Raw genomic sequence first — 22,605 nt, forward strand, 5'->3', positions numbered from 1 at the left:
AGAAGCCATTTCCCTGTAGCTAAATAAATTAATCTGAAAATTGGCCTTTAATTAGGATAGTTTGTTATTATGGTTATAGAAATTTATCCTATGTTGAATAGTCAAATTTATTAACAATTCAATTTAGCAATAAATCCAACATTAACCAGAGGCATGTGACGAAGACACATCTAACTAATGTGACAAATGTGATCTTTCACGAAGAAAAGTTTAATGTGCATATTGTCAACACTTCATGTGCATGAAGAGCACTCCAATGCTAAAGGGTGGCTCCTTGAGCACTTTTATTAAAAAATTCTTTGTTGACACACATCGAAAGGAAGTCATGCACCTGAGAATCAACATATATAGAGAAGATCAAATGGCGAACAGACCGCGACCCAGAGAAACCAAATCTTAGGCAACTCATTGCTTATTGTTAACCATTTCTGCTTCCTGATTCTAATGGCTTCTTCTTCTTCTTCCAAGCACAGAAGGAGCTATGATGTCTTTCTGAGTTTTAGAGGCACGGACGTCCGCAACTATTTCCTCGGTCATCTCTACACAGCTCTTGATCAAAGTGGAATAAACTCTTACATGGACAATGAAGATCTAAAGAAGGGAGAGCAAATATCACCTGCACTCATGGAGGCAATCGAGGAATCGCAAATTGCGATTGTTGTTTTCTCCAAGGACTATGCCTCATCACCGTGGTGTTTGGAGGAGGTGGCAAAAATCATGGAGTGCAAGGAGCAAAGAGGCCTCATGGTCTTTCCGGTGTTTTACAAAGTGGAACCTAGAGAAGTGAGAGGGCAGAGACAGGGTTATGCAGAAGCTATGGCCAAACATGAGGTCAAGTTTGGGGAGGATTCAGAGAAAGTAAAGCGATGGAAGAAAGCTCTTCTTGATGTTGGGAGCATGTCTGGATGGCATTTTATGGACGGGTACGTGAAAACACTTCTACTGCTTCAAATAGCGTAATTCTTTTGATATTTGATCTTCTTTAAGGTTTGGGATCCTCTAAAATTCGGCGTAAACTATCCCGGCTCTCTCTAATTTGCCTCGTCTCTCTCTCTCTCTCTCGCACTCGCATTAGACACAGCACAGAAAACACTTGCACAGAGCACGAAACAGAGTACCATGGGCAAGCCGTTCGTCCTCTCCGACCCACGCCGCCGTCCGATTGCTCACGTCCCAAGGCCATCCCAGCCGCATCACCTCAGCCCGTCTCTGTGTGTCTGGGTCTAAGGGCTTTAAGGCTACGAATCTAGGCTCGCGACCCCGGATCTGGGGCTTCAAGCCCGGATCAGCGGTCGCTAGCCTCGGGCAGTGGTCGCCTGAGACTCTCCTGTCTTCCGTGACACAGGGACAAGAACACGGAAAGAGGGCGCATCAACTGCGCTAGGACAGGCGATGGTGGCGGGGACGTGGCAGCGGGGGAAACAGATGAGGGCGGCCACGGGGCAGTGGCAAATGCGGAGGGGAGTGGAGAGAGAGGGGTGGGGGAAATTTGGGTTTGAGCTTTGAGCCTAGGCATTTTCTTATTTTTCAAGTAAAATTTAACAAAAAATTCTAGAAACTATAAGAGAAAATTCAAAAAACTTGAAACTTTGAATTCACAAATTGAGATATTGGTTAGAACAAAAGGTGCACAGTATTCAAATATAATAAGTTTCTTCAATATCAAAAACTATCATAATACATTAAAACCACATGTATTAATCTATATCCTATTTCTACTGGATATAGTTCAAGCCGGGTTTAAGAGAAAGTTTCCTTCTATGCTCACCAACATGGGAGGTAACATTGCTCTATCATTGCCTAGTTGTGTCATACGACTCGTATTTGGTCAATTTTCATTTTAGTGATTTGTCCTTTATCTTGAAATACATTTTTAACAAATATATGTTTGTTTGCAAAAAATCATGATAGTAAAGTTATCGACTTAATTTGAAAGTTTAAATTCTAATAATTTGAAATTCGAAAAAATAGCACAAAAATAAAATATCTTGAAATAAACATTTTAACTAGCATATATTATCAAATGTAATTCATGATCAAACAAACATCCATTTGGTTTTGAAGTATGAGAATTATAAGTCATTAAATCAATGACACAGATAATGCAAGTTATTGTCATTATAAACCATGGTATTATTCTGTATATAATTACGTAAATAATACGTCTAAATCATAGATAAGCTACTCCTAATTGGAAATACAAATCATTTCATAACGTGATCTAACTTCATATGGTATTAGCTTACACTTGGCAATCTGGATTAGGCTATCACTCATGAAACACTCATGCGAGTGGCACCCTCATGTTTAGACTAGTTCTAGATAATAGACTCTATCCTCTTAAGAAAAAGATTAACTTAAAAATCTATAGAAGTATATTTTCGTGGACTTTGGCTTTCCAATTCGGGCGGGAAGTTTGGGCTCCCGTGTTCCACCCCCGTTATTGTTAGTTGGAGGGTCTTTTGTACTGCTGGCATGCCTCTGCTTCTTGTTGAGGTTTTGAGCTGTCACTCTCTCATGGACGCAGACCCAGACTAGAATTACTTAAGAGAGTAAGAATTGTGGAGAAAGCTTTCTCTACTGATTTCGCCTCCCCTTTCAACTGAAGAGGGATCAGCTATATACATACAAAAGCTGGTGCCTGTGGGATGTTGCCAGCTCCCTTCAACATTTACAAGCGGACAATAACAAAAGTGAGCTGCCTACGCCTGTACATATAAGACATTATACCCCGTCTAACCCATGGGGATTATCCTTTCTAATCCATGCATTTTCTCTTCTTCTGAGAAAATTAGTTTTTGACGTCTTGTACTGCTGAGTGCTGACGTAGTAATCACTCATCTGAAGGCTGGCCCTGGGTCTTTTCTTCTAAATTGGGTGTGATTATTTCGTTCAATTTTCTCTTCAAGTCGATGATCTTGGGTTTGGGAGATCGTCCAGACTTCAAAAACATTAGCCCTGAAGTATAAGCTCTGTCCTCTACGCCAGAAACTTAGGGGGCAGATCGATTACTTTCTCTCATTTTCTCTCTCAGACTTCTTTTTATTTAAAGCTCATATAACCCTTGAGAATGATGATGAAAATTCTTCCATCACCTTGCAGATAATACTTTTGTTTGTTGCCTATTGCATGCTCTAGGACGGCTTTAAAGAATTCGATTTCAGTGGCTTTAGTGATAAAAATTATGTCTCACCGCATTTTTATGTTTCTCTTGGTTTTGTTTGGTTCTGCAAGTTGTTGAATTTCCCAGATGTGTTAGACATGATCTATTTCCTTTCATCAGCCAGTTCCATTCATCGTGCTGGTAACAATCACTGTAGAAAATCTAGGACCATATCCTAAGCAGCTTCAAGCATGTAGTACCAGCGGTTTAACTTTACTAACAAGGTGTAGATAGCCTCTGTCAATGTTGATCGAGTCTGCAAACCCTGCTTCTACAAGCGGGAGTCCAGTTTCTGCTACGCTTGGGTGAAGTTTCTAGCTTAGTCATCCTTGTCCTTCCCAATGGAGATAAGGATTTAGACCAGAGAGTCCCTTTAAAGAAAAGTGTCTTTTAGAGCCTATTATATTTCTTTATTAACGTCAAATCTCCAGGTAGTAGAGCTTTAGAGAATACGCAACTTTTCTTTCCATTATTCAAGGAACTCTTCTCCGATTTTTTTGTAAAATTTTAACTCAACTTCTAGAATCTTTATGTGTGAAGCAGGATCTTTTATGAACCATTGAAGTTGCACCTTAACTTTCCATTATTGTAAAATTTTAACTCAACTTCTAGAATCTTTATGAATTTTTATTTTTATTTTATTTTGAATCTGGGCCCCGAAATCTCTTTCTCAAGTCTAACTAGCAACTCTGCATAGATTTTAGTACCCTTCCCATGAAGGCCGTGATTGATGGAATCAATATGTAGATATCAAACTTAACATATTCAAATTTTTTATTTTCGAGGTTTTTATCACCAGATTCAATGTCAAAATCTTCAGGAATAGGATTATGATTCTCAGGAATATTTTCCTCGTGATTTTTTTATAGCCATCTGGTACAAACTTTCCAAGAGCTTCATTGTCAAGATCTTGCTCCCATAACTTTATTGAAATAATATATGGCAGATAGTTCACCTAAAAAACACATAACCATTTCTGAATCAGATTATACTTGGTGTGTGCGTTTGTTTGCCAAACATATCATCTTCTACCTGATTTTAATCTTCAAGGATATCTCCTTTAATTCTTTTGGGACTAAATCAAAAGAGGCTTGTGAACTTCGACTGTCTTTTCAACCAACCAGTTCATTCTCTTGGCAACTCTCTCACAGTATTCATTCCCACATTCATTGAACGGATGATATTAAGGCTTTTTCCATTCCTCTATAATTCTAAAATGAGAAAAAATAACTCTGTCTTTTGCATGGCCAACTAATATTTGCTTTCGTTCTAATAGAAGCATAGCTTTTGCTCTCATTCTCCTTTTGTCTCTTTGAGCACTTCTTCCTTGGATGCCCCTCTTGCTTGCATACCCGAAAATTTTTTCTTTCTGCTGTAGGATTTATCTGCACAACAAGACAATTTACGAGAGAGAGAGAGAGAGAGAGAGAGAGAGAGAAGCAGCTAAGATTATTTATCTGGAGGAATATATTCTATGTCAAAGTTGTAATAACTATACCATTCTTGTATAATGAGAAGCCTAGTTTGCTGAGCTTCTTTCAGATTCAGATACAAGAATCTTTCGACATATTCAGAGTTGGTTCTCATTACAAACCTTTTTGGGGTAAGGAATATATAAAAAACAATTTATACAATTTTTCATGGCAAGTGCATCCTTTTTATGTGTCAAATAATAGAGTTCAGACCATTTAAATGTGGCAGACCAATATTGATAGAAGTCTTACTGATTTTCTTCATTTAGTTTTTTGTACTTCTCCCTAGTATTCATTTGATGCATCAGAAGGTGATAATATGGTGGCAAATGCTTTACCTTTTCTTTAACCTACTGCTTGAGTGTCTTCATCATCCCAAAATCGAGATGTATTTCTTGGAGCTTTCTTGGGTAACCTACTAAGATAGTTTAAAATTGTCTGGCCTAGTTAGCAGATCTACAGTAACTCGGGACTTTTTACCTTCTACTTTGTTAGGAAAGTTTATTATATCTCCCAAGCTCCATACGCAAGCAATTAATTTTTTCCTTTATCCATTTTACCTTCTTTTACATAGGATCATGTCTTCTATCTTAAAGATATTTGTCAGTGGTTATAAGTGATTCATTTGCATCTCTTCGCTTTTGCTAAAGACCACTACATTAAGTATATACACAGCACAAACCTTGTGTAGATACTTGAAGGCAACATCCATTTCCCGCTGAAAATTGCCCAGCGCAATCTGTCTATGAGATCTCCCGCTGCAGCTATCTTATAGTCATTATCTTTGTTGGTTTGCTAAGCTGAAGATAGTCTGTAACAATTCACACTATTCCTCGTACCTGCTCTGCATGGTTAATGAACATGAAGGTTGGGCTAGAATGCGGACTAAAACCATCTCTAATGAAACTTTCGAGAACAGATCAGGAATTTGTTTTTCAAATACCTCTACCATCTCACAGTTTTTGCTCAAATGAGGGTAATTGGACCTTTTAGCTCTAGTCTGGCTTTTACACCATTAAGACTCCACAGTTTGACTTACATTTTACACACACACAAAAAAAGAAAAAAAAGAAAAAAGACTCATTGTGGATCGTCACGAAAGTTACTTTTCAGTTTTAGCAGGAACTTATTCCATTTCGTTCCTGGCAGTTGGATACTCCGAATTTTTCCTTGTTCTAGGCAGAACAAATTTTGATACTAGGAGGTATCATTTGGAAATGAAGATTTTTGCATCCAAATAGCTTATGCTCCCATTATTTGCCACGCTGAGCTCACACTCTAAATGCTTGGTCACATGGACAAAATCTGATTGTTTCACAGGAAAACTCTAATTTTGTCTTCAGTCACAGGATAATCGTGGTGCTGTCTCAAATTTGTTTTGTCCCTAAGAATGCAACCAAGAATGACATCCTCATCTAGTGTCGGGAAAGGAAAGATCCGTCTAAAAATAAACATTGATTCCCACCTGCCATTCTCAATGCAATAGGCTTTGTTAATGGTCTCCACCATTCATCTGGTGATGCATTAGGTCTTGCACAATTAGTACAAGCTCCAATGTCTCTAATGAATGTGGATAACACCCGGGAAATTTAAACATCACAACCTCGTAAGTGCTTAACCCAGCTTCCTTGATGTGCCATTTGGGAGGGTTTGATCATATTCCAATTTTCCCTGGCTATGGACCATTGCCCTGCTGTATTCCCAAAGCTCGGAAAACTTCATGTATGTCTTGGGATGCGGATCTTTTCACCTTCGGAGTGCATTACCATTACAACATTGTTCTCTCCTGACTATGTATCCTACAGGCATATTAATTTGTTTGTATCCTATGATTCTTCTTCTAAAGTTCAGAAGTTTACAGATCTTTGAGATGCGACCTCTTCCCGATTGACTTGTTGTACTGTATCCTGTATTATAGTAAGAGGTTCAAAAATCCTTAATTTCCTAGCCAAGAGGGTGTAGACAGTGTTCCAAACATAAGGTTTTTTTTTTGCACCCCTCTATTGGACCTGAGACACACTAATCTCTCCAGATGCTCCAATACGTTCCACCATAGTCGAACTCCTAGACCGTGTAATTCTAGGGAAAAGTGTTAAAAAAAAGTCCTAAACCTTTTTCATTTGTGCCCATTTGGTCCTAACCACTTTAGTCCTAAACATTTTTACTAAGTGCCAATTCAGTCCTTTTTGGTTAATTGTAGCCATATTTTGCTAATTGGGCACTAGTTGACGTTGATAATTTTAATAATATTTTAATATTTTTGAATTTTTGAATTTTTTTTCTTTTTTCCTTCTCCTCCTCCTTCCTCCAACTGGTCGTTTGACCTCAGCAACTAGCCAGAGGTGATGGCAAGCCTCACTAGCCCAACGCAAGGCCACCCTCACAACTTGGGCGGTGAGGCTCGCCCTCACCGAATTTGGCGAGGTTCGAGCTCGATGCCCGGCGAGGCTCGACCTCACTGGATCTAGCGAGAGTTGAGCCTCGCCAGTGTAAAGTGAGGCTAGCTCGAGGCCACCTGAGTCGCAAGGGTGGCCTCACGCTGAGCTAGCGAGCCTCGCCCTCCCTAGATCTGGTGAGGGTTGAGCCTCACTGGCTATGGGCCTAGCGAGAGGCCAGCTTGAGGTTGCCAAAGCTGCGAGGGTGGCGTGGCGTCGGGCTAGCAAGGGTCAAGCCTCGTCAGCCATGCCTTGTCACCCAACGTGAGGCTACCCTCATGGCCCTTGCCGGTCGCCTCTAGCCAATTGCCGAGTTTCACCAACCAGCTTGAGGAAGGAGGAGGAGAAGGAAAAAAAGAAAAAAGAAAAAGAAAAAGAAAAATTTTAAATTTCAAAATATTATTAAAAATTGTCCATATTAGTGCCGATTGTGTCACGTCAATCGGCCGGTGCCTAGCCAACAAAATCTGGCCACAATTAGCCGGAAATAACTAAATTGGCACCCAATAAAAAGGTTTAGGACTAAATTGGTACCAGTTAAAGGTTTAGGATAAATTGACACAAATGTAACATGTTTGGGACTTTTTTACACTTTTCCTTGTAATTCTAGGAGATTAATTTTTTACCTACAAAATTGTCTGTAATCGTGTGAACCTCTTCAAACAAATTTGCTATCTAATTTCCATCCTCTAGAATTTGTGGTATTAATGAATCTATAAATCATCAGTGTGATACACCAAAAATTTGACCTGCGGGTTCATCCTATCCATGTTTAAAGAATCAATCCTCAATGTTCATGAATTCCCCAAACAAATATCATTTGGAGCCATTAAATAATTTTGATGGGCTTGGAAGCAGACTAGCCCATGTGCTAGCTTGGCTAGTATTCCTGATATCAATTAATCTCTAAAACCCATACATCTTTGATCCAATACAATTGCAACCACAAGAAGATGAAATAACGGGACTTATCCTATTCTGATTAACCCTATATATGTATATAATGACATGTGCCTCTTGTTCTTTCTCTTGTCTCTCTAATTTTTTTGGAGATTTAGCATAGGTACATCTAAGGTTTGAAGTTCCCTATACGACACCTCTGCCATTGACATCGATTGTGAGAAATCTATCCCATAGTTAAAGTTAAATATTAATAATCAATAAACAGCACTAACATCTACTTCGAGCTATTTCTGCTCCAAAGTTGATCCCGACAGATAATCTTATTGGAAAGTTTCTTCTAATACCTAAGATGTTGACTTTAAGGGCACTATATCATCACATGCGTTCGTCGCTGATAATTGTTCACTACACTATGTTGAATGTTCTTCGTCAGTCTCATATTCTGAGAAAACTTCATAGAGACATTAAACCTCAAAGTCTAAATTTTCTAGTTCCTGCTCATCTATAGGTTTATAAGCAGGTTCGTCATGAAGAGTGACATCTTCGATAAATACTACACAAATATTATCTTTCTGTTGATACATTTATTGACAATCATGAGGCTTGTGGGCTTTCAATCCACAAAATCGAACAAAAGTTACAACTACTTAACAGGGTTTACCCTGAGGACAACGAGGTTAGAACCTCTGTGTTTCCTTTTAAAGGCCTCAATTCTTTGTAAGTCTGGATGACTTTTCAGATTTATAAGGCCTTAGTTTTCCCCTGGTACACTTTTTTCATATCAAATTAACTTTCTTCTTTTCGATCCCTTTGGAAAGTGTCTTGCACTTTTGGCTTCTCGATGGATGTTACAGCCATTTCTACCCAGCACATATTCAATGTGAGAGCAACAACTCTTGTGTAAATAAGGAAACTATTTAGTTGCTTCCTTCGTTTAGGGGTCAGTACTCACTCTCCTCATCGTATACTTTTTTGCTTGGATTCACCCACCCGGACCTTCTACTACCTCTTTTTTCTCAAAGGAGCAAGTCGTAAGCCTTCTTTGTGACCTCTGGCCATGGCTCCGGAAGTCTGTCAAAGAAAGTCTTTGAGATTGTTGAAATTCACAGCGTCAAAATAGCACATATCAAAAGTCTATAATTTCATTAGAGCATTTAAAGGCTACTCTCTCTACTATTTCTATAGAAAGCAATAAACCACAGAATTCTCTATGCAAGACATCTGTTACGATGGCTTATAGTCCCTTTACAATAAGCTCTTGTCTAGTTTATACCTTAAATCTGTTTGACATAATAAGAATTTCTAAACTTCTGAGCGTTACCGACAAGAGTGGCTTCACATACTTCATACATAGTGTTGGACTATATCCTCCTGCATTTGTCATCATACCAATGGCTGTGACCCATTTATCTATCCTTTCAAACACATGTTTTCCAGTATCAAGATTAAGAAGAGCACCAAGAACTAACAACAGGCCTTAATGGATTATTCATTAAACAGACTATGGTTTGTTCTTCTTTTACCAAAAAAAAAAAACTATGGTTTGTTCTAAGTGGATAATCGGGCTTATATAAAGTCCATTTCTCTGTTAAAAGCTCAATATATATTCCATCATCAATAGTATCGGAGATTCTTCAGCCAACCCTAAAAATTGCCAAAGATGTCGGGCTAACTTACTAGTATCATTACTATTAAGGTTAGCTGCTCTTTTTACGGGACCTAAAATGAATGGTGTTACCTTTCCTTGCTAAATTTTTAGGACTTGAAGGACTTGATTCGAATCTCGTGCCTCAGGCTTCTTTTAATTAGTCTCTGTTTCCATTACATCATGCCTTTCATTGACCAATAAAAATACCTCTGTTGCAAGAGCATTTTTACCTTGTATCTACACAGTCGTTTACATTGTGTAAGCCATTATACATAGGAGAAGATAAATCTGGTATTCTATCAACCTGTTTTGTTTATTAGAAATGTTTATTTAATTTTCTTAGAAAGAATGAAAAGCTAGGATTTTTTTCTTTAAGGAAAATACAGGCCTAATGGCATTTTTGTAAATACTTGAAGCAGTAAAGAGCAAAAATGTAATAATATGACAGATTTCTACCGGAACCAACAGTAGGCCGTGTTTGTCCAAACAGCCAAAGACGGCTCTTTATTTTTTCACTTTCAGAAGCGAGCCTACAATTGTCTCAAAGGATAAAGTACTTGATTTTAATTAGATTTACCTTATTGGAAATGCTAATTTAGACTCCACGTCGGCTATTTTTATCACAGATATTGCTTCGCAAAGGAATATACCAGATAAATGGGTTGGCATTTGGACAATTAAAGAAAGACAAGACAATTTCAATGAACTTTGTAAAGAGATGAAAACAAAGCCTATCAATGATTTAATATATCCAATACTTAACTTGAATTATTGATAAATGCAAGATAGATTAACATACAACTTTTAAAATAACAAGAAGAATATTATTTTAGTTCTGCTTAGACTCAGGCAAGATGCTAATTGAACATATTTGGACATTCATCTCCATATATATTGAGGACTAGCTTCTTATTCGGCGATTCTCTTTGAATACTTATTCCTTTCTTTGGATTACTCTAAAAGCACTTTCTACGAATTTACCTTTGTCAGATATGAAGCGGGGCTTATACAAGACATTGTACAGAAAATCTCAACTCAACTAGATCGAACGCTATTAAAAGTAGCCAAGTATCCGGTTGGGATAGATTCCCGAGTACAAGAGCTTCAAACAATCCTAAATCTACAGTCCAAGGATGATATTCTTATGATAGGATTATGGGGACAAGGAGGCATAGGCAAGACAACCCTTGCTAAAGCCATCTATAATGCTATTTTTAGGGAGTTTCAAGGTTCTAGTTTCTTGGACCGTGTTAGTGAAAATTCCAAAAGTTCCACTGATTTGGTTCATTTGCAGAAAAAATTGCTATCACAAGTACTGCGAAAAGAATTAATAGTCTTCAGTGTTGATGAAGGAAGTCAATTGATTCAAGATAGACTTTCCAATAAGAAAGTTCTCATTATTCTTGATGATGTGGATGATGAACACCAGTTAAATGCTTTAGCTGGAGATTGCGAGTGGTTCGGTAAAGGAAGTAGGATAATTATCACAACAAGAAACAAGCATCTGCTAACTTCTCATGGAGTATATTCGGATAAGTTGTACAAAGTTACAGCTCTCGAGTGTGGTGAAGATCTTGAACTTTTTAGAAAGCATGCTTTTCTAAGAAGTCAAAAAATAGAAATAAGGAGCAATCTTGTTGATAGTGTTTTACATTATGCTGGAGGCCTTCCTTTGGCACTTCAGGTGTTGGGTTCTTTCTTGTGCGGTAGAGGAGAACATCAATGGGAAAGTACCTTGGACAAACTAGCCAAAAGTCCTCACAAAGAAATCAACGATGTGTTAAAGGTAAGTTATGATGGATTGGAGGACTATGTAAAGGAGATTTTTCTCGACATTGCTTGTTTCTTCAAGGGGCAGGAGACAAAGTACATTAGGGAAGTTCTTGATAGTTGTGATTTTGCCACGACTATTGGGGTTGAAATTCTCATTGAGCGCTCCCTGATTAGTGAAGAGCACAGGACCTTACAAATGCATGACTTGATAAAATGGATGGGTATGGAAATTGTTAAAAGAGAATGTTGTGATGATGCCGGCAAGCGCGTAGAGGTTATGGCTTTATGATGATGTTCTTGATGTTCTATCAGGAGATGCGGTAAGACTTTTAGTGTATAAGAATTCAAATTCTATTCTTATCATTGACTTTGTACTATTGTTACAAAGTAACCTAATTGTATTCGAATAAATATACAGGGAACAGATGCAATAAAAGCCATAGTTTTGAAGCTACCAAAGTTTGAAGAGACATACATTTGTCCTAATGCTTTCACAAACATGAGAAAGTTGAGGTTGCTCATCCTGCATAACGTAGGTAATTCTTTCCAAGGTCCCGTCCATCTCCCTAGTCAATTAGGGTGTTTGGAATTGCATGATTGTGACTTGATTCCAGAATTTGGCTTTGGTCGAAAGAGATTAGTTAGACTTGATATGCCGAATAGCAAAATCAAGGAACTGCCAAAATTTAAGGTGCGCATTCCTTTTTTCATAACTTATTCTTGTTTGTGTTAAATCAAATGATATTTGTTATTTTCCTAGGAAAACATCTACAATTACTATATTCCTTATACATATCAAAGCATCAAATGTAGGCTAGCAATCTAGTACATAGAACCAATGCGGCTAAAATCTTCCGTTAATAAATAGTCTACTTTATAACTAACAACTTGATCATACTTGAAATACATATATAGCAAAGATTTCATTTTTCATTCTTGTACTTTAACTACTTTCCTAGTCACGTCCATGTGGCTTTAATTTTTCTAACTGAGTCATTTTATTTACACAAATTGTTTAATCAAGTTTCATTAGCATCAAATTTGGTCAAATTCAACTGACGTTATCGTCGGGATGTCGGAGTATGATGTGAATTGAATATGATCCACATGGTCACCTTTTGTAAATAGTGAATGGTGGTAGTTGCCACAACCTGCTTTTTTATTTTTTTGGGTGTCAAAGTCATAACCCGTTTGACTAGCTTCTGTTGAAGCTAATGTTATGACTGCTAACGTATGTGCGTTATATTGTGGAATCAGTCTAATGACCACATCAGCTAAGGCTGGCTAGATTTGGTACGGGAGAGTTCTGATTAGAAAATTTATGTAAGTAAAAGGAATTAACTAGAAAAACTAAAAGTATAAGTACTTGATTTTATTTTATTTTTAAAGTATAAGTACTTGATTAAAAAGGTAGTGAAAGTGTAGGAATGAAAAGAAGTTTTCCGTACATATACAAAAAAAAAAAAACAGTGAGCTCAAACCACCATGACTTTGAGCTGAAAATTGGAACAAATACTTCCTCATATGCAATTAATATTTGAACGTAGAATGTGCTTAAGGTAACGAGAAGACTTGTTATTTGATTTGTAGGCTTTTGATATATGTAATAGTCCCAATATCTTTAAAGGCCCCTCCCATGAGAGAATTGAGAAGCCACGTACTCATTACTCTATGGATGGTAATAGATAAATCTAATTTGCTTGTTAAGTTTCAAGTGGTGTACAAGATAAAATATTAGAATGTCAAAATAATTTAACTAATTCATAGATAATTAACAATTTTATCAATGTGACTGAGCTTGACTAAGGCTTTGATTTCATGCTAAACCCAAGAGGTTGTTATCCATCTCGTGTTCGAAAATTACAAAAAATAAAAATGCTTTATTCATAATTAAGTACAAAAAAGAACCTTCAGAGAAAAGTCATCATTCAGTTTTGATTACTTAGGGCGCGTTTGGTAACGATTCTGTTCCCGTGAGCCGATTCGATAAGAACCGATTCTTTTTATTCTCGTTCCCTGAACCGATTTCGAGTAAAAACACGTGTTTGGTAACTGTACAATTTTTTTTTATTCTGGAATAGAATTGCGTTTGGTATCGTATTAATTGATTTTGTTCCAAATTAATTTCTTTTGATTTTTATAAAATTTTAAATAATTTCTTTACTTTTTTACTTTTTTTTTTTTTTTTTCCTTTTTTTTTTTCTTTTTTTCTTTTTCTTTTTTTTTTTTTCCCCTTTTTCCTATTCTTCTTCTTCTTCATTTGGCCGGTCGCCGGACCGGCGACCGGCCAGTGACGAGGGCCGGCGACGCTCACCGGAGCGCCGCCGCCCTCGGCGAGGTCGGCCTCGTCGCCCGAGCCTCGGCAAAGCTGGGCGAGGCTCGCCCAGCCCCGCCGAGGCTCGGCCTCGCCAGATCTAGCGAGGCCGAGCCTCGCCGGTGGCCTGCTAGCCTCGCCTAGCCTCGGCGAGGCCGCCTTGGCCACCGGCGGGCCGGGCGAGCCTCGCCGATGGCCGGGCGAGGCTCGACCTCGCCGATGGCCGGGCGAGGCTCGACCTCGCCCGATCCGGGAGGCCAAGCCTCGCCCAGCCTGCCGGCGAGGCTCGCCCGGCCACCGGCGAGGCTTGCCCAGCCCCGTCGGTGGGCCAGTCGGCCTCGCCGGTGCCGGGCGAGGCCGGCCGGCCACCGGCGAGGCCGGGCTTGCCTCCGGCGATCTCGCGGACCGGCGGCCGGCGGCGGACCGGCGACCGGCGGCGGCGGCGGCGGCGGCAGGTGGCGGCGGACAGCGGCGGGCGATGGCGAATGGCAACCGAGATGATGAAAGAGAAGAACAAGGTTTTACCGTTTTGATTCTTTTTTCTGATTCTCGGACGAGAATCAAATTTTTTTTTATTCTCAAATCTTGTCCAAAATTGTTCCCGGGAACAAAAAATTTACCAAACGCGATTCTCGTCCCAAACTGATTCTGGGAACAAAAAATCAGAATCTGGCACTGTTGGGCAAGTTGCCAAACAGGCCCTTACTCCCAATTCTTAAGAAGTAGTAGCATCGCTATGTACCGTAGATTTCCAGAGTTTCGTGCGTAAAAAACTCAACACTAGTTGGCGCTAGTAATTTCTTAAGAGCATAGGTAAATTTCAAAATCATCGATAAAAATTTTGATCAACTTATTTGGCGGGTAATTAGTAAGTTGCCGATAGTTTTATGGAAGAATCAAGAAATATTTAGTTTATAAACGTGCTAGAAGTTACCAAAAGTTTTGTGAAAGGACCGACAATTATTTGATTATTTTCAATTACCGAATATTTTTGTAAATAATCAATATTACTTGCGTAGCTTCCAACGTATTAAAGTTACTAATTTTAAAGAAAATTGCCAACTCGTAATTGAGTCTATATATTAACTATTATTTGACTTTATAAATATTACCGATTGGTTCAAGAACTTACCAATATTCAACTGCTAAAATTAGCATCATATTAAAGTTACTAACTCTTATAGCAAGTTACCAATATTAATTTGAGTGATATACGGGCTCTTCATAAGTTGAGTTACCATTTTGTTTTAGTTATTAACTCTTATTTGATTAAGTTATTAACGTTTATCTAATTGCTTAGAAATCACTTTAAAAAAAATTTACCAATATTTATTTGTCGATGTTTTCATCATGTTAAAATTATGGACTCTTACAAAAAAAAAAAAAATTTGCCAATGTTTATTTGAGTCCATTTACTAATTTTTAATTGATTGTAAGAAAAGCTCCCCAAACAAATGTGGACATATTAACTGAATAGTTGATACTTTGAAACTATCAAATAAAAGTTGGTAAGTGACTCAAATAAGAGTGTGTAACTTAAATTTCGCAAATAAATGATAGTAAATTAGTGTAATGGTGTTAGCCAATTTCAAAAGAATTTGTAATTCTATAAGAATAACAACGTTAATATGTTAGTAAGCTCTCAAAAATAAGTAAACTATTAAAATAGTGGATGGTTATGAAATAGACATTGGTAACTAACGAAAATAAGAGTTGATAATCTTGGGTATTAGTACCTTTGCAAGTTGGTAAGTTGCCACATACGTTGTTGCATTATTGAAACTTCCAAAATAATCAAATATACGTCGTTAAATAACTCAAATATTAGTTGGCAGTTTCATATAAGAGATTATAATTAGATGCAAATAAATATTGGTAAATTACTGGTTTAGTTGGTTATTTTGGAAGCCGTTTGAAATTTAGTATAAGAGTTACTAACTTTAATACTTTGGTAATTGCAACAAATAAATGTCCATGAAATATAGGAACGACTTTAACTCCAAAAACAATCTAATAAATGTTGGTAAGTGGACTCATCTAACATTTGGCAATTTTCTAAAAGAGATTGTAACTTAAACAAGTTGGTAAGCTGGCAAATAAACATTGACAGATTATTACAGGTAGCAACTCAAATAAAAGTCGGTAATTTCCTATAAGAGTTAATAAAAAACTTTAACCAATTAATGATGGTAATTTAACTCGTGAAAAGTTGGTAAACCACCATAATCAAAGTTGGTAGTTTCCTGTTTGAGTTAGTAACTTTAACAAGTTAACAACTTTAAAAATAAATGTTGGTAATTCTTAGACTAATTAAAATTTTTAATTTAAAGTACAAGAAGGCATTCACGAGCAAATCTCTATTCTGCACGTCTAATTGTTACACATATTTCGGTAATAGTTGATATTATTTTATATTCTATTGCATAATTCTCTAATCGAATGATGCAAATTTTGGTAATAAATGTTTAAAAATAAATTGTTATGTATATATAGATTCTACTTAAAAATATGTATATTATTATATGCTTAAATTTGATTGTTTATGATGAGGTCTGAAAAGAATCTGACCCATCTCATATTTGACTTACATTTAACAAACAATAATAAATGAAAAGATCAAATTCATATTTGGCTCATATTTTACAAATAAATCATTGAATTCATAATTGAGAAATAATCGCAAGGCCCCGGATGTTTAGTGGATCATCCATCCAAACTCCTTGTGGGGTTTATGTTGGGTAAAAACTGATTGCCCAATTTTATTGATCCCGGGGATGAGTCTACCATGACCACTTTCTTGGCCCAACCACTTCGGCCATTCCATGGCCTTCCGGTCAATGATCCCGAGGCCCACTTTTGGGCCATCTCGTTTCTGTTAGTTAATCCTCACTACAGCCCACAGCCTATTACATGTTGTTGGACCTAACAAAGAAAAGTGCCCTTTGAAAACGTAAATCCATCCGAGAATCTTGGCTTGTCAGATTTATTCATAGGCAGGTCATACTAGACCAAAAGAAATGGGCAACTGGTCCGTCCGATTAGAACGCATGAAGAAGACAATACTTACAGATACTAAAGTTACTAATGGTGAAAATTATTCAGTGTAATTCCTCGATTAGTGCTTTTCAATTTTGCTGGGGGCTTTTGCGCATAAAACCTATTCAAGAAGATACATGTTTTTGGGCTTTGGTCAGATTCCATTAAGGGAGACCCAAATCAACAAGTTACTCATTTTTCCAGGCCACGTACGGTGGGTAAAAGTTATTGCCTAAGGGCATCCAAGTGACGGATGAGTCCTTCGGTGCACGAAGTTGTTAGGAGTAGGACTCATTGATATAGCGTGTCAAAAACCAAAGCCTTACTCAGTTTTTCCAATAATGTTCACTATTTTCTGTTTGGATTTAATATCATTACATGTAGATTTTTCGCATTGAATCTATGATTCTCTAAATCAAATCCGTGTTGCAGTTGTCTACCACGTGTCTTGATAGATTTGCATTACAAAGGATCAATTTGGGCTAGAGGTATCAACTTGAGATTTATGTGAGGCAAAAGTTAGTCTGACATAAATATATCATGGGAGACTAGTTTAGGATCTTTCATGATATTAACCCTCTAAATTAGTTAGAGGATAAAACTGCTAATTCCGTATAAGCTCTAGCAAAGAATTTCATGGATGTGTATAGTTATTTTGTTATAATTTTCTACAGATGTTTTATCTCTCTTGCGAAAAAGTCATGTTGATATCTAACATTAAGAATATTAAATATAGTTTTATCCATGCGATGCACAGGCATCTTACCGCATCTTACTAGTTTTATGTAAAAGTCAATATCATTAACTTATTGGTAAGCTACGTAATGAAATAGTTTGTAATTTCAAACTATGTAGTAACTTAAAAGTATTGGTCAAAAGTACTGGTTACTTACCAAAGCATTACAATTAAACAAGTTTCAGTGAAAATTTTGCTGGCAACAGAATTTGAAAATTGACTTGCCCAAAATTCTATTAATAGCCTTAGCTTTTCTATCGGTTTGAGGATGGCTAGCAGAATTGAACTAAGGTGGAGTCCCCTCTTTTCACCATAAGGAATGCCAAAAGTGACACAAACTTGACATCGCTATTAGAAGGGGGATGCTTTTGGAATACCATCTAGGCACGCAATTCACTAATATGAAACTCAATAACATGTAAACCATTGAGTCTCCATGACGATAATTTTCAAAATTTTTACCATACAAAAATTGTCCGGTAAGCCCCTTCCTACTAATAGCAACATTTCCATTCACAATGCGCATGCGCGAGGGAAAGTGTTGATTAGGTTTGTCTCAATATATGAAGTTTAATTGATATTCCTGACTTGCGCTATATAAACACTCACCACCTTTATCTTTTGAGGGATACACCTTCAAATACAATTTCATATATGACATGTCAAATCTCATTCCTTAGACTCCCTTTCATTTAATACTCTTTTCTTCCTTCGGAACGATGTGCTATAATTTTAGAAAATTCATTGAAAATTTACCGTATTGAAAATATCCAAATCATCATGAAATGACTACTCATTGATAAAGATGTCTCAAGAATAAAGTAGTTAAAGCTTAATCAAAAGAAGGCGCAAAAAGACTTACCATGCATTTGGTGGACGTGCACCATAGAGGTTTAATAAATCACACATGAAATCCACTGGATCAAGATGTCAAAGTCTATCGATGCATCTACATTTTTTTTTTTTTTATGTATACAAATGCAAGGTATATATGTGGTGGTTGTGTTTATTATGATATAGTAAACTTTGAGCTCTTACACTACACCAACGTATATCTAGCTCAAAGCAAAAAACTATGCAAGACGGCTAGGGCTCTATTATTTTTCATATTTTTGTTACGTTTATGACCAATTAGGCATACACAATATGTCTTCTTTTTTAAAAAAACGATCAACCAATCACCACTTCTTAATAAGTGAGAATAGAATAGATTCCCGACCTTCCACTGCCTTCGTAGGATCTACAGGCAGGTGGTTGCGAATCTCTACATAAGATTCTAGATGTTAGCTTAAATGCATGTGATGAATCAGTTAGCAAAGGAATGCCGGAGTGTGACGTGGATTGAATATTGCCTATGTGGAAACCCCCTGTGGGTAGTGAATGGTGGGAGATGCCATAAGCTGTTTGACTGGCTTTCGCTTTAAGCTAATTCTAAGAGTGCATTATGTATGTGCAATAATTAATCCACAGCACACTACGGGGTCATTCAGTGGCCACTTAGGCTAAATTTGGCTTAGATTTGATACTAGAGAGATTTGAATACATGATTTTTGATTCAGCTATTGACATTTATTTGATTGTTTTGAAATCACTTCCCCACTTAATTATTTACAACTATAAAATTGCAGATGTTATCAGCATGTTAAACTTACCAACTCTTACAAAAATTACCGGTTGTTATCTGAGTCTATTTGGCAACGTTTATTTGATTATAATTAAACAAGTTGAAACATTCCCCAAGCAAATGTGGTGAATGATGTGAATAGTTGATACTTTTGAAACAACCAAATAAAAATTGGAAAGTGACTGAAATAAGAGTGTCTAACTTAATCACCACAAGCAAGTGATGTTAAATTATTGTAATGATGTTGGTAATATTCAACAGAATTGGTAATTTCATGAAAGAGTAGTAATGTTAACATGCTAGTAGGCTTTCCAAATTAACCTTGGTGAACTATTGAAATAGTGGGTGCTTCTTAAACAATTAAAAAAATGTTGGTAATTAACTTAAATAAAAGTTGATAATTTCGAATTTGAGTTATCTGCCTTTTTTAGTTGGCGAATTGTCACAAATTTCAGTTTATTATCGGAATGGTTGGAACTTTTGAAAAATAATCGAATAAACATTGATAACTAACTCATATGTTCATTGAAGTTTCATGTAAGAGTTCTTAAATAAACTCTGCATATAATTGTTGGTAAATTATTGGATTAGTAGGTAATTTTGGAAAGGCAGGTAATTTAGTATGAGAGTTAGTTCAACTCCTCCATAACTTCAAAAAGTAAATATCGGTAAACTATAGAAATGACTTTAATTGCTACAAATAATCTAATAGATGTCGGTAACTGGACTTAAATAATAGCTGGTAATTTTCCGAAAGAGAAGGTAATTTAAACAAGTTAATAAGTTGGCAAATAAACATTCATAGATTGTTACAACAATTGATAATTTCAAAACATTGGAAAAAATTATTAGTGACTCAAATATTAATTGGTGATATTCTAAAAATAATGTAAATTTAAACTTGAAAAATAAATATTTGTGCGGTTTTTAATTCCAAAAAAAAAAAAATTAAACACCGACGAGGACTCAAACAAGAGTTGGTAGTATGTGGTCGTTGTATTTATTTCTGTATGCAAATGCAAGGTATAAATGTGGTCGTTGTATTTATTATGATATAGTGAACTTTGAGCCCTTACACTACACCAACGTATATCTAGCTTAGAACAAAAAACTATGCAAGACGGCGTGGACTTTATTATTTTTCGTATTTCTGTTATGTTTTTTTTTGGTAAGGCATATTTTTGTTATGTTTATGACTGATTAAGCGTACAAAGTATGTCTTCTTTTTGAAGAAACGATCAACCAATCACCACTTCTTAATAAGTGATGAATTGAAGAGAATTCTAACCTTCCACTTCCTCTGCGGGATCTATAGGTGGATGGTTGCAAATCTCTACATAAGATTCCAAATGTTAGCTTAAATGCATGTGATGAATTAGTTGGCAAAGACTGACCAATAAAAAAAAATAGTTGGCAAAGGAATGATCGTGGCTCATGTGCTCCCACTTGAGGTTACACACTCTTTCTCTCTAAATCACAAATTTTGTTTCCGTACGTATACGTAGTGGAAGTGGTCACGCCATTCTAGCGTGTAGTGAATTTATGAGCGTTGGTGAATTTACAAGGATTACTTACTAAACTCATATTTATAAAGTGAGATGGTGTGCTCTATATAAACCATATGATCTAGTGAATTCTGATTACATGTGGCTTCAATTATGATCAAGTGATTTTTATTTCAAAATCAAGCCAAATTTTGAAATGAATGTATATCTCACTTTTTTTCTTTGATCGTTCTGGAATGTCTATGCAAGTTAGTTTATTGTTCTTGCAGGATTTTGAAAAATTGAAGTTCATTAACTTTAGTAAATGCCAGTCACTGGTTTGTTCGCCAGACCTCTCTTATATTCCAAATCTCGAGGAATTGAATTTCTATATGTGCAAAAACTTGGAGCGTGTCCATGCTTCAATTGCAAAGCACTGTAAGTTACGAGAGTTGAATCTTGAAGGGTGCCATCTATCAGAAGTAGAGTTCCTGGAAAATCTTTCCTGTCCTCGCTTATTCATATTAAAATTGTATGGAAACAATTTTACTACCCTTCCTACATTAGAGAGACTAAATGACTTGGAAGAATTGGAGGTTTCGGATTGCCAACAACTACAAGAGATCCCCAAGATTCCGGCGAAATTGAGAAGACTAAAGGGAAATAATTGCAAATCTCTAACTAGAATTCCTTGCAACATATGTGACGTTGGGGACGTTGAGTTATATTCAAGTCGGGATCAGGAGCTAGTCCATAATGGGTTCCCCGTGAATGATTTGTTCATGCCTGAGGTTAGACTCTCTCTCTCTCTCTCTCTCTCTTTCTTCTCTCTTGTGCTATTGCTAACTATATATAAAACTCTAGGATTGCCACTTAACTCATTCATACTCTTTCTTTTAGGTGCCAATTTAAAAAAAAAAAAAAACGATCTAACAGTCTATATCTATGACAGAAATTTCATTGCCAACCAAATCATCGAGTTGTTCTATCTGGAGGAGAGATGCCAAAGTGGTTGCTGCCCAATAAAGAGGGTTATATATCTTTCGTGGCTTCAAAGGACTTATATGAAAAGATCCTAGGAGTAGCTTTCTGTGTTGTATTTCAAGTGGTGCATAGGTCACGTGAGAGTACTTCATTCGAGGTTATAGGATCTGTTAATTGCAAAGCCGCAATACACAGGAAGTATTTCAAGTTCTTTGATTTGGATAATGTGTGGCTGGAGTATATGGAATTAAAGGATTTGTGGACAGTAGACCATTTTAGTCCAAATGACCTGACTCGTTTCCGCATTAGCATTAGAGTATGCAATTATCACGAACTACTTGTGAAGAAGTGTGGATTCCGACTAATATGCAAGCCACTAGAGAATGATATAAAGGTTTTGCTTCAAGACGATCAGTTGCTAGATCCAGCTTTATTCTACGAGGTTTCACATGAAGATAATCCAATGAGCACAAAAAGAAAAAGGATTGAACATGGTTAATTTGTCAATCGAGGTATCTCTCTCTCCCCCCCTCCCCCTTCTCCAAATGTGTGCGTGTGTATATGCGTGTGTATATGCATGTGTTGATATGGTGTACATCGGGTGCATGTAATGCAAAACTATAAATTCTAGACAAACAAACAAATTTAATATAAAGCGATTTTGCACATGTATAAAGCTTAACAAAATCTCAACTTGATGCAATGATGAAGACCCGATGTTTGTAATCCCCGTATTGAAAAATACGGTTGAAATCTTAGAAAATCTAACGAACAAATGGACACGTGGTTCTTGATGTTATGGTTGATCATAACAACTGACACCAATAATAGTACTAGATCAACTCTACGGACTAAGATAAAACTGCACAAGTATAATAATTCAATAATTCGACATGAGACCTTTTTCACTCTTAGGTGTTTGTTGCTATTATAATAGGGGACCGTTGTACTACATGCCTAGCTAGCCACATGCGGATTACTTGGACAGTGTGATTTAATTTTATTAATAGAGAGTATTGCATTTGAGATTCTC

General features: G+C 36.8%; 2 protein-coding genes across 2 annotated transcripts; both read left to right on the forward strand.

Moving 5' to 3' along the window:
- The first annotated feature begins 438 nt into the window (after positions 1–438).
- LOC104416683 (disease resistance protein RPV1) lies at positions 439–12,571 on the forward strand. Its single transcript, XM_039299146.1, has 3 exons — positions 439–923; positions 10,612–11,714; positions 11,813–12,571. The coding sequence occupies exons 1-2, from the start codon at positions 445–447 to the stop codon at positions 11,681–11,683; spliced, it is 1,551 nt and encodes a 516-aa protein (XP_039155080.1). The 5' UTR covers positions 439–444; the 3' UTR covers positions 11,684–11,714; positions 11,813–12,571.
- Positions 12,572–20,663: 8,092 nt separating this feature from the next.
- On the forward strand, positions 20,664–22,078 carry LOC120287806. The gene is made up of 2 exons (XM_039301217.1): positions 20,664–21,379; positions 21,541–22,078. The coding sequence occupies exons 1-2, from the start codon at positions 20,810–20,812 to the stop codon at positions 22,069–22,071; spliced, it is 1,101 nt and encodes a 366-aa protein (XP_039157151.1). The 5' UTR covers positions 20,664–20,809; the 3' UTR covers positions 22,072–22,078.
- Positions 22,079–22,605: the final 527 nt, after the last annotated feature.

This window comes from Eucalyptus grandis, chromosome 8, assembly GCF_016545825.1.
Source record: "Eucalyptus grandis isolate ANBG69807.140 chromosome 8, ASM1654582v1, whole genome shotgun sequence".
NCBI lineage: Eukaryota > Viridiplantae > Streptophyta > Magnoliopsida > Myrtales > Myrtaceae > Eucalyptus > Eucalyptus grandis.

Excerpts from the sequence above, each read along its gene's own strand:
- LOC104416683 (XM_039299146.1), top strand. The coding sequence starts at position 445 with ATGGCTTCTTCTTCTTCTTCCAAGCACAGAAGGAGCTATGATGTCTTT. Across the intron at positions 924-10,611 it reads GGATGGCATTTTATGGACGG|ATATGAAGCGGGGCTTATAC; the intron begins GTACGTGAAAAC and ends TACCTTTGTCAG.
- LOC120287806 (XM_039301217.1), top strand. The coding sequence starts at position 20,810 with ATGTATATCTCACTTTTTTTCTTTGATCGTTCTGGAATGTCTATGCAA. Across the intron at positions 21,380-21,540 it reads ATGATTTGTTCATGCCTGAG|AAATTTCATTGCCAACCAAA; the intron begins GTTAGACTCTCT and ends TATCTATGACAG.